This window comes from Heteronotia binoei, chromosome 20, assembly GCF_032191835.1.
Source record: "Heteronotia binoei isolate CCM8104 ecotype False Entrance Well chromosome 20, APGP_CSIRO_Hbin_v1, whole genome shotgun sequence".
Lineage (NCBI taxonomy): Eukaryota > Metazoa > Chordata > Lepidosauria > Squamata > Gekkonidae > Heteronotia > Heteronotia binoei.
In genome coordinates, this window is record NC_083242.1 from 11,674,361 (window position 1) to 11,686,632 (window position 12,272).

The following is a 12,272-nucleotide window of genomic DNA, read 5'->3' on the forward strand; positions in this document are numbered from 1 at the left end:
TGTGAAACCCCCCACTCGCCCCCTCCGTGGCTTTATTATTATTATTACAAACTGCACTCCCCCCCCCCCTAATACATCTGCGTCTTTTCCTGGTGGATAAATTGTTGCAGGGAACTGGGGTTTTCTTGGGGGGGGGTGTGTGCTAGCGATCTCTTGACCATGTTTGTTTCTTTTTTTGCATTGCAAAGCCTCCCCCCTCCCAATGTGAAAACAGCCCCCTGCGTGGCTTTATTTGTTTTTTGCAAACTACACTCTCCCCCTAATGCATCTGCTGTCTTTTCTTAATGGATAAACTGTTGCAGGGCAGTGGGGCTTTTTTTTTTTTTTGGAGGGGGGGGCTGCTAGCGTTGTCTGGATCCCCACGTTTATTGTGGGTTTTTTTTTCATCGCAAAGCCACCCCCAACGTGAAGCCCCACACCCCTGAGTGGCTTTATTTCTTTTTTTGCAAACTGCACTCTCCCCCTAACGCATATGTGTCTTTCCCTGGTGGATAAATTGTTGCAGGGAACGGGGGGGGGGTTTCTGGGGGGGCTACTAGCGATGTCTGGACCATTTGTGTCTCTGTGCTTGTTTTTTTTTGCATTGCAACCATTTTTTTTTTTTTGCATTGCAAAGCCTCCCCCCCCTTCCTATGTGAAACCAGCCCCCCTGCGTGGCTTTCTTTGCTTTTGCCAAGGGCGCTCTCTGCCCCCCTAACGCATCTGCGTCTTTTCCCCTCCTAGGCGAAGGCAGCCCGGGTCCGGAGGCCTCCTCGGGAGGAGGAGGAGGCAGAGGATGGAGCCGCTGCAGGCGCTCCGGGGGGGCCGCCGCCGCCGCTCCCTGCCCGGCCTCTGAGCGCCCTGCCCCGCGGGGCCCGCGGAGGATGGATGGCAGAGACCTGGGAGGGCCCCGCTCGCTCCACGTCCCCCCCGCCGCTCCTCTCCGGCCTGGCCATGGAAAGCCAGCACCGGGTGGCCGCCGCCGGAGCCGCCGCAGCCGCCGCTCGCCTGGCCGCCGCCGGCCTGCCGCCCGCCCCCGGGAAGTACCTCGCCGCCGGCCTCAACCTCCACGCCCACCCCGGTGAGTGAGTCGCTCTCGCGCCCCCCCCCCCAGGTCCGGGTTTCCTTCTTGCAATGGCCCCCTCTCCCCCCCCCCCAACCTTCGAGACCTCTCCCTCGCTCAAGGGGGCTGGTTGCACGGGGGGGCCCTCCAGTGCTCCTTCTTGCGACCCCCCCCTGGTTTAAAGACCTTCCTTGCTCAAGGGGGCAGGGGTGTGTCCTCCCCCCCCTCTAGCTCCTGTTTTTCTTCTTGCAAGACACCCCCCCATGGTTTAAAGATCTCTCCTCCCTCCTTGCTCAAGGGAACTGGTTGCATGGGCGGGGGGGGGGTGCCCTCTATTGCTCCTTCTTGCGATCCCCCCCCATGGTTTAAAGACCCTCCTTGCTCAAGGGGGCGGGGGTGGTGCTCCTCTCTAGCTCCTGTTTTCCTTCTTGCAAGACACCCCCCCCCTTCCAATGGTTTAAAGATCTCCCCTCCCTCCTTGCTCAAGGGAGCTGGTTGCAGGGGGGGGCGCCCTCCATTGCTCCTTCTTGCGATCCCCCCCCTATGGTTTAAAGACCCTCCTTGTTCAAGGGGGTGGTTGCATGGGGGGGGCCCTCCAGTGCTCTTTCTTGCAATCCCTCCCATGGTTTAAAGACAGCCCCCTCCTTACTGGGGGGGGGCTGGGGACAGGGGTGTGTGTGGCCCCTTCCAATGCTCTTTCTTGCGATTCCCCCCCTATGGTTTAAAGACACCCCTCCCTCCTTACTCAAGGGGGCTGGGGGCAGGGGAGTGTGGTGCTCCCCCTCCTATGGTCCTTCTTGCAATCCCCCCATGGTTTAAAGATCTCCCCTCCTTGCTTAAGGGGGCAGGGGGCAGGGCGGTGAGCTTCCCCCTCCTCCAGTGCTCCTTCTTGCAATAGCCCCCTGCTTTCAAGACCCCCCTCCCTTGCTCAAGGGGGGTGGGAGGGGGCTGCCCCCTTCCCAGCTCTAGTTTTCCTTCTGGCAATACCCCACTCCCAATGCTTTTCAAGCCCCCTCCTTGCTTAAGGGGGCTTTTGTTCCTAAAATTAAGCCCCCTCCCCTAAGATTCAGTGTTTTTTAGGCTGCCCCCTATTCAGAGCAGACACCCCCCCCCCCCAAGGATTTGGCTGTTCTTAGACATGGGGAAAAACACATTTGAGTTAAATCCTATACCTAATCCTATATTATCCCAGGGTCTAGGGTACCGATCTGAGATGGGACTTGCAGTTTTTTAAACTGCTTCCTGTCCCCCCCCCCCCCCAAACGCGTAGGCTTCTTCCCCCAAAGACCCCTTCCTGGCTTAAGGGGGCTTTTGTTCCTAAAATACACCCCTTCTTTAGCTGCAGATTCTCTGTTCTTTAGACTGCCCGGTATGCAGAACAGAAACCGCCCCCTTCCCCCCCATCTGCCCTTTCCAAGAGAGGACGGAAAACTCATTTCAATTAAGTCCTATAGATAATCCTATATTATCCCAAGGTCTAGGGTTCCTCTGAGATTTTGATTTCCCTTCAGTGCATATAGATAATTTTCCAAGATGGGACTTGCAGGGGATGGGGGGGGGAGGGGAGGGGGAAGGAGATCACAGATGTCCCTTGTCTCTCTCCCCACCATCCCCACCCCATGCATAGACGCCTTCTCCCTAAAGATACTTTCCAGGAAAACTGCCCATTTGTAGGAAGAACCCCTGGAAGGGAATGTCGTTCCCCCAGACTGATTGCTTAAGCCCCACTTGGTTGCTTAAGAGGCATGTGAATCCCTGATCTGTTTTGCCCTAGGTTTCTCTGTTTCCTGGCTGCTGTCTGGGGGGAACTTGGATCCTTAAAAGAAAAAAAAAATCCCATATATTTGTGAAACGGCCTCTTCCCCCCCCCCCCGCCCCTACCTTTAAGAAGCTGGAAGTGACCCCCCCCCCCCTTTCTCTATATTTAGATATTCCCTGTCCTTCAATGCCTGTAATGTGCAATCTCAGCTTTCTGGAAGTTTTATCCTCCGTTGCTATTTATTTTTCTTGCTAGATCATGGTTGCAAAGGTCTTTCTCCAGTTGCGAGCTTTGCCTTGTGTAGAAATTATTCTCCAGGTAGTTTCTCTCATCCCCTCCCCCCCTTGCATTTTGCAGAACTGTTTCTGGCATCTCCCGGGTGGGGGTGGAGAATCTATCCCCCCACCCCCCATGTTGTGCATGACTGTAGGTTTAAGCATTAACCGGTTTTATGCTATTTGGCAAGCCATCCGCGAGTTTTATGGACACTTCAGCTTGCAAGTATTCATAGTTGGGAACAGAAGGGCTGAGCACATATTTTTAAAATGTCTCTCCTCCCCTCCCTCCCCCCCACCGCCCATTTTTTCCACCAAAGAACATTTGAATGAGACCTGTGTTTGAGAGAGTTTAAAAAAAATGTTTAATTGCTGCTTGGGTATCCTCTGTCACTGGAGGTGGAGATCGGAAAAGAAGGGGGGGGGGAAGCGAAGCCGTTCCCCCCCCCCTTTCTAAACTGGGAAGCTTTTTAAAAATAGCTTTGGCATTCTTTTTGTCTTGCTCGAAAGTCTTGTTTGCTCTGTTGGATTTTGAAGGCTGCCTTTGGCGGCCTGCACCAGGCAGAAATAGCTGGTCGCTTTCCCTTGTGTTTGGTGTTTAATTTTAACTGCTTGAGAAAAAAAGTTTTTATTTTTAAAATTTGGGGGGGGGGGAGAGAGAGAGAACAGAAGCCTTAAAAAAAGAACTTGGTTTTCAGGATTAAAACAGAATTATTTTCGGGGTGGTGGAAGGAAGACTGTTTTGGGGTTGTGCTTTTAAAAAAAAATTTGGCTTTGCTCTGCACCAGAACCAGTCGCGTCCCGTGGTCCAGTTTTGTTTGCCCCTCCATCTCCCATTCTGTAATTCATTGTGCAAACTGGATTCTCCTGAACTAAACAGCAGCTCTGTGTGTGTGTGTCAGTGTGCATGCAAGGACGCATTTGTGTGTGCACACAATTAAAAAATGTGTGAAAAGTCAGCGCATTCTCAGCCTACCCCGCTCCCTGGGCTCTTTTCTGTCTCTTCAGAGGTAAAATGGGGGGGGGGGGGAGATTATACTGGGGGGGGGGGTGAGGAGTCAGAGGGGCATTAAATGTGGATGCACACATAGCCACACTGGAAAACCTTTGGAGCCTCACACCGCCTGTGTGTGCGTTCATCGGAGCATAGGATGGATCTTTGTAGTTAGGTGTGGGGGGAACTCTGTAAAAGCTAAACAGTTGGAAGTTTGTTCTTTAAAAACATTATTTTTAATGGAGAGAAAACAGTTGTGCGTGTGGAATCCTGATTCTCTCCCCTCCCATGTTTTTAAAAAGCCCTTTACTGGCCTGATGGGAGCAATTGTTCCAAATGCTTTAGGCACTTTCCCTATTAAGGTATAAAATGGTACTTTGAAGTCGCCTGCCCCCCCACCTTTTTCCCCCAAATTAGATTTTTTTTTTTTGTTTTAAATATTCCACTCAGATGACCCACCCAGGGCTAGGTTTCCAAACAGCTGGCAACCTCTGGCAGATGAGCAGACCCTGGAGCGGAACATTCCATTATAAATGGGGGGGGGGGTTGGTGCCTTTTCTGTACACCCTAGATCAGGGGTGTCAAACATGTGGCCCAGGGGCCAAACCAGGCCCTCAGAGGGCTCCTATCAGGTCCCTGAGCAACTGGCTCTTGTCTGCTTCCTTCTCCTCTCTTGGTGTAGCCAGCCAGTTTGGTGTAGTGGTTAAGTGTGCGGACTCTTATCTTGGAGAACCGGGTTTGATTCCCCACTCCTCCACTTGCACCTGCTGGCATGGCCTTGGGTCAGCCATAGCTCTGGCAGAGGTTGTCCTTGAAAGGGCAGCTGCTGTGAGAGCCCTCTCCAGCCCCACCCACCTCACAGGGTGTCTGTTGTGGGGGAGGAAGGGAAAGGAGATTGTGAACTGCTCTGAGACTCTGAGATTTGGAGTGGAGGGCGGGATATAAATCCAATATCTTCTTCTTCCTTTTGCTTCTCAGTTTGCTTTGCAAGGCTTGCTCAATTGCACAGGAGCTACGGAGCAAAACCTCTATTTTCTCTATTGGTTGAGGCTCATCTGCCTCCCAGTCCCCTGGGGAAGGAAGGAAAGAGCCAGTGCTTCCTTTGCCCAGTTCCCTGGATCCCATGGGAGAAATACAGAGAAAGCACCTTTAAGACAAGCAAGTGCAAAGGTTTTAAGCATGTTCTAAGTTTTTTTTAAAAAAAATCTTTAATTGTATTTGTGTGTGTGTGTCCTTTAAAAAGCTTATATCTCTGCTATCTAATCTTAAATAGGTACACACATGGCCCAGCCCAACATGGCCCGGCCTGAGAAGGTCTCATTCATGTCAGACCCAGCCCTCATAACAAATGAGGTTTACAAGATTATGCATGGGATGGAGAAAGTAGAGAAAGAAGTACTTTTCTCCCTTTCTCACGATACAAGAACTCTATGAATGAAATTGCTGAGCAGTCAGGTTAGAACGGATAAAAGAAAGTCCTTCTTCACCCAAAGGGTGATTAGCATGTGCCACAGGAGGTGGTGGCGGCTACAAGCATAGCCAGCTTCAAGAGGAGATTGGATAAACAGAGAGCAGAGGTCCATCAGTGGCTATTAGCCATAGAGTATTATTGGAACTCTCTGTCTGGGGCAGTGATGCTCTGTCTTTTTGGTGCTTGTGGCGGGGGGGGGGCATAGTGGAAGGGCTTCTAGCCCCACTTGTGGACCTCCTGATGGCACTTGGGTTTTGTTTTTGTTTTTTTGTGGCCACTGTATGACACAGAGTGTTGGACTGGATGGGGCCATTGGCCTGATTCTGCATGACTTCTCTTATGTTCTTAAATGTGTTTGACACCCCTGCCCTAGATCTTTTGGACTTGATATCCTGGTATCTCGATGGCTCTTTTGGAATTGGGATGAAATCTAAATATCAGACAGGCTTTCTTTAGAGTATTCCTCTTCTCCCTCAACCCCGGAGGTGGGAGAGGTGACCTCACTTTTGCTTAAGGGATTGGTCTAGTGACCAAGTTTACACCCTGGATCTTTCTTGTGTCTCGACAGCTCTTTTGAGATTGGGAATGGCATCTGAAGTTCAAACAGGCTTTCTTTAGGACACTGTGTATGTCTCTTCTCCACCCTCTCCCCTAACCTGGGCGTGGGAGTGGTGACTTCCAAATCTGCTTAAGGGATTGCAGGAGTGACCAAGTGTTGCAATAGTGAAACCTTCTCCCCCTTTATCCACATGGAATGGACGGCTTTGAAATTTTGGCAAACCCGATTGCCAGCCTGTGCGGGGGAGGGAGCCGACTGAGTCCGGGAGAGGAGATTTATTGGTTTTTTCGGAGAGGCGGCACCCCCAATTTTCCAGGTGCTAAAACGAGAGGCGGGGAAGGCGAAGCAATAAAAAGACAACACATGTGGGCTGTTTGTCTCATTACGTATACTAAACCACCTTCCACTATACTTTAATGCCACCTTGTTTTTCTAAGGGCTAACTTCCATTATTTCTCTTTTAGAACAGGGTATCAGAATAATTTTTGTGTGTGTTGACATGCACAAATGAGGGATGTGGGCTGTTTGTCTCATTACATATACTAACCCATCTTCCACAATACGTTAATGCGCCCTGTTTTTCTAAGGGCTAATTTGTATTATTTCTCTTTTTAGAACAGTGTATCAGAATATTTGTTGTTGTTTTTGTATTGACGTACTCAAATGGGGGATATTGGCTGCTTGTCTTATTGCATATACCAACCCATCTTATGGCAAACTATAATGGAGGTTATAATCTCTTGAGAAACCATGCCCTCTATTTAAAGTAACAAAACCAGAATGTTACCTAGATTTATGGCACCAGCACCTATGACGGCAGTCTGCTTTTTAACACGGCGATGTTTTTTTTAACCCTGTTTGTTCTACACTAACAAACGCAGATCCTATTTGTGATTCTTTTATTGATCTGCTAAAAGCATCCCCATGATGTCTAGCCTACCAACTCACTGCCCACTTATATTAAGAATTGCTGCTTCCATTCCCATTTTGTCTGATGAAGTCTGCTTAAGGGCATACGAAAGCTGACATTCTAAATAAAACTTAGTTGGTCTTAAAGGTGCACAGGTGCACTCGTCTACTGCTTTGTTTTACATCAGCAGAATGCCTTTTAAAATTTAACCCCCCCCCTTCCCTCCCCCTTGTGCCTTCTCTGGCAGTGGCTAGTCTTTTTTAAAAACTAAACTGTTTCCCCCCCCTTCCTCCGGACGATCTCAAGCTGAGCAGAACAGCTTAAAGTGATTTGAGCATGGATATTTAAGGAGGTTGGAACCTTCAGAGCCGGTATTGTTATTTCGACACTTTAAGAGGAGCTGCCTACCTTCTGCTTAGCTTTTTGTTTTGTCTTTAGGCTGTTCCCCCTATGTTTGCTGTCAGGTTTCCATGCCCTTTATCGAAGGGGGGGTGGGAATCTTCCAACTGTAAGCCGGGCTTGCCAGTAGTCACTTTGCTTGGTCGTCAAAGGCGAGTGGGTGGGCGAAACTGTGCAAAAGTCGGTTCTCTCTGCCCTCTTTTTTTTTTAACCCATAAACTACACAGAGTTGCACCTTTCCGGCCCCATTGACTTCAGTAGATTTAGAAAGGTGTAACTGCTTAGTGTTGCGCTGTAAGCGGGCTGTTTCTGTATACGTAAGTGAGTTAGTGTGGTCTTCGCTTGGCAAGGGTTTTGTTGGATTTTGATGACCGATCGGCAGATGGTTTTTGGTGTGCAAAGTCAGTGGAATTGGGGTCACCCTCCTCCAGCCCTCAAATCCGGGCATGGCTGACATTTTCCCTTTTTTGGTAGAAATGGGAGTGTGGGGGGGCTGGCTTCTTTTTTGCAGTTGCAACGTCTGGTCGACACATTTATTAAAATTCTTTTTGGCTGGCTCTCAGGAAAGGGGAAGAAAATGGTCAAGGGATTCAAAAGGTGCCCCAGTTAGTGACACAGGAGGTGTGTCTAAAGAAGAAATTATATCTGATGCAAGTAATTATAAATCCAGGGGTGGGGGTGCTGTCTTGGAAGAATCATCCCTCGTTTTGTCTCTCTGCTAATGACAGGTGAATGCTTCTTCCCAGACGTTACCTCCTATGCAAATTATCATTGCAAAACAAACAGGTTATTGCTTTTCCCCTCCTCCGTTCAGGACCATTGGCTGCCTTTGTGCAAATGCATGCAGACCAACTGCTGTTAATTTAGACTTCTTCTACCAGGAGTGACAGGCAAGCTTGTTTTCCATACTGGGAAAGGTGGAACTCCCTGCAGTGTCTTAAGAAGTCACTGTTCTCATTGTGGGTTACGTTGGGTGAAGAGGCAGAGGTTTCCCTATGGTGGGAACCACTCGGGGCTGCCCTATGTCTCTTTGGCCCACATAGACGGGACAGAGAGCAATCTATGCCCACTCCTAAGAAGAAGAAGAAATTGGATTTATAACCCGCCCTATACTCTGAATCTCAGAGTCTCCGAGCAGTTACAATCTCTTTTACCTTCCCCCACTCCACAACAGACACCCTGTGAGGTAGGTGGGGCTGAGAGAGCTTTTTATAGCAGCTGCCCATTCAAGGACAACTCCTTCGAGAGCTCTGGCTGACCCAAGGCCATTCCAGCAGCTGCAAGTGGAAGAGTGGGGAATCAAACCCGGTTCTCCCAGATAAGAGTCCACACACTTCACCACTACACCAAACTGGCTCTCCCCAAACACACTGAGTCTCTTCAAACACAGTACAGTTCCTCCTATGTTGGAGAAATTAAAAGGGTGCACTTAGAGGGCCCATCTGGGAGAACTGGGTTTGATTCTCCACTTGCAGCTGCTGGAATGGCCTTGGGTCACCTATAGCTATCACAGAAGTTGTTCTTGAAAGGGCAGCTGCTGTAAGAGCTCTCTCAGCCCCCCCCCCCCGCCTCACAGGGTGTCTGTGGGGGAGGAAGATAAAGGAGATTGTGAGCCTCTATGAGACTCTGAGTGGAGGATGGAATATAAATCCAATGTCGTCTTCATTCGGGATGCCTATTACACCTCCAATTGAACATGCTGATTGGGGCATAGGTGCCTGCCCCGAGGAACTTACAATATACATTTTATAAGAAGGAAGGCAGAAAGGGTGTGCTAAGCTCCCTTCATAAGCTGGAACATCCGGTTCCAAGAGTTTTGGATGCCACCCCTTCTAAATCTAATTTGCCCCACCTTCTAAGAAAACCGTGCATGTTTAGACACATGTTTACCAGTCCCCGCCTTACCCCTAGTCCTTACGAACTTCCCAAATCCATACTGTTCCCTTCTCCCCCCCCCCCCGCCCCGTGAATCCTGAAGCTCTGTGTGCCAAGAAGAAAAAAAATTGGATTTGATTCAAAAGCGAGACACCTGGCCTCATGCCACTTCCAGTCGGCACAGCTGAAGGGTTTGTTCCTGTTTTAGATACAACACGGCAACATCTGATACACACAGGGAAGAAAACAGGTAGTCTCTTAAATAGGTACAGCTGGGGAATAGGATGTGGAGGCTAAAACTGGAGATTTCCCTTGAGGGTGGGGTCCTTGGTAGGGGGAGGCTAAAGGCTGCTTCCTATTACACCTTAAACCAGGGATCCCCAACGTTGGACTCATGGGCACCACAGTGCTGGCCCCCACCTTTTAGAATGTAGGCGGGGCTATTACCCAGCAGGGCTTCTGTTTGGTCACCGCCCATCTGATTCTAAAGAAGCTGTGCGGATGCCAATGAGATCACTTCAGTGGCAGCTGCCACCACAGCATTGGTTTTATTACCTCTCTTTCCCAGCGTATTTTAGAATCCACTTCTTTTCTCCCCTGCCGTTGGTCTTCAGCTGTGCATGTGGGCCATCTTTTGAGACAACCATTTTGTGGCTGTGCTCCTTAAGGTCGCCAGGTCCAACTCAGAAAATACCTTGGGACTTTGGAGGTGGGTCCAGGAGGCTATCCCATTCCCTAAAAGAAATAAAAATGCAGCAGTACGTTTCCCCTGGATACAGTCTTCATTTCTTCGTCCCCCAGCCGCTGGCTGCACTTCCATGAAATGAAAGTGAACGCAACACATACGCTCACAAAGCAGCCCAAATAAATGCAGTTTGCAAGTGCACACTTTTTGTGATCTCACTGGGGCAATTTACTCACAGGAGCAGCTAGATGAAACCAACTGCTGTATTTCCACCAAATTCTTCAGACTAACAGGAAACGAAAGGTTCTAGTTTGCTCTTTACTGTGCAAACAACTTTGGAAAGGAACATAAAATTCACAGACTCACTGGGAACAGTCACGTGGCTCTGCTGACTCGCCACACTCCCATTCGGGGTTCTTTGTGGTTATATCTGGGGTCCTGAGCAAGTTCTAGTCGTGGTTAGTGCTTGGATGGGAGCCAAGAGAGCAAAGGGGTTTCTACACAGAGGCAGGCAACAGCCAACCACCTCTGTTCTTGCCTTGAAAACCCCATGAGGTTGCCAAAAGTCGGCTGTGACCCGAAAGCACTTTACACTCCCATGTGCAATTCGGTTAACACTTTTGTTTCAAATGCAGCCAGTTTGGTGTAGTGGTTAAGTGCACAAACTCTTATCTGGGAGAACCGGGTTTGATTCCCCACTCCTCCACTTGCATCTGCTGGAATGGCCGTGGGTCAGTCATAGCTATCGCAGGAGTTGTCCTTGAAAGGGCAGCTTTTGGGAGAGCTCCCTCAGCCCCACCCACCTCACAGGGTGTCTGTTGTGTGTGTGCGTGGGGGGGGGGGGAAGGTAAGAAGATGATATTGGATTTATACCCCGCCCTTCTCTCTGAATCAGAGACTCAGAGTGGCTTACAATCTCCTTTATCTTCTTCCCCCACAACAGACACCCTGTGAGGTGGGTGGGGCTGAGAGAGCTCTTACGGCAGCTTCCCTTTCAAGGACAACTTCAAGAGCTATGGCTGACCCAAGGCCATTCCAGCAGCTGCAAGTGGAGGAGTGGGGAATCAAACCCAGTTCTCCCAGATAAGATTCTGCGCACTTAACCACTACACCATTGTAAAGGAGACTGTGAGTCGCTCTGGGACTCTTGAGATTCAAAGTATAGGGTGGGATATAAATCCAATACCATCTTCTTCTATTTAGAGTTCCCCTGGCAACCATGTCCAGGTGAGTTTTTGCAAAGGTGAGACTTTTAGCAATGTCATCCCCACAAATGTTACATCTGAGCAGGGAAAAGTGACCTCAGGTGGGTCCCCATATCCTAATGGATGCCCCCTTTTAAAAATAGCGCAGTGCCCAGTCCTTTGTGAGGCTGATTATTTTTCAACTGAGGTGTGTGGAAGGGGGGGGGGGGAGAGGGGAAGAGGTGTTGCTCCAGGTAGAGTTCCCTCTACCTCCATGGGGCAGGGCGGGATTGAGAGGCAGCTGCCCCCCCCCCCCCGCCCTCCGCTTCCTTGTATTTATTTTTTCACATTAACTTTTCAATAACGCCAGCCCTGTGAAAAGACCAGGGAGGGGAACAGACGGTTCTTTGTGCCCGTGGCTCGAGACAGGCCAGCGTGGCTGGGTGGGGCCGCAGGAAACCCAGACGTGGCGCGCAGGGGGGAGGGACGGGGAAGGTAAAGCTGGATGCTTTACCTCCTCTCCTGACAAAACTCTTATTAGTTTTTGCCCGGCTTCATTTTGTTCTCCAAGGCCAAACTTGTCAGTTGTTCCAGTTACCTTTTGACTTCCCACTTTGGCATTCCAGCCCTCCTATGACGAGGAGGACATCTTTTTTTGGTGTTAATTCTAGAAGGTGTAGATCTTCATAGAACTGGTCCGCTCCAGCCTCTTCTGCATCAGTGGTTGGGCCATAGACTTGGATTACTGTGATATTGAATGGTTTACCTTGGATGCTTTGTATTCTTGGTGCTTGGGGGAGCAGTAGTGGGAGGGCTTCTGGAGTTCTGGCCCCATTGATGGACCTCCTGATGGCACCTGGGTTTTTTGGCCACTGTGTGACACAGAGTGTTGGACTGGATGGGCCATTGGCCTGACCCAACATGGCTTCTCTTATGTGACACAGAGTGTTGGACTAGATGGGCCCTTGGCCTGACCCAACATGGCTTCTCTTATGTTCTTATGTGACACAGAGTGTTGGACTGGATGGGCCCTTGGCCTGACCCAACATGGCTTCTCTTATGTTCTTATGTGACACAGAGTGTTGGACTGGATGGGCCATTGGCCTGACCCAACATGGC

The 12,272-nt window shown here is 49.9% G+C and overlaps 1 protein-coding gene across 1 annotated transcript in view; it reads left to right on the top strand.

The window, feature by feature from the left end:
- The first annotated feature begins 863 nt into the window (after positions 1–863).
- The window catches only part of TNRC18 (trinucleotide repeat containing 18), a 141,945-nt gene continuing 130,536 nt past the window's right edge, over positions 864–12,272 (top strand). Inside the window, 2 exon segments of the mRNA XM_060260759.1 lie at positions 864–901; positions 903–1,060. Coding sequence (XP_060116742.1) covers positions 864–901; positions 903–1,060 — 196 coding nt within the window.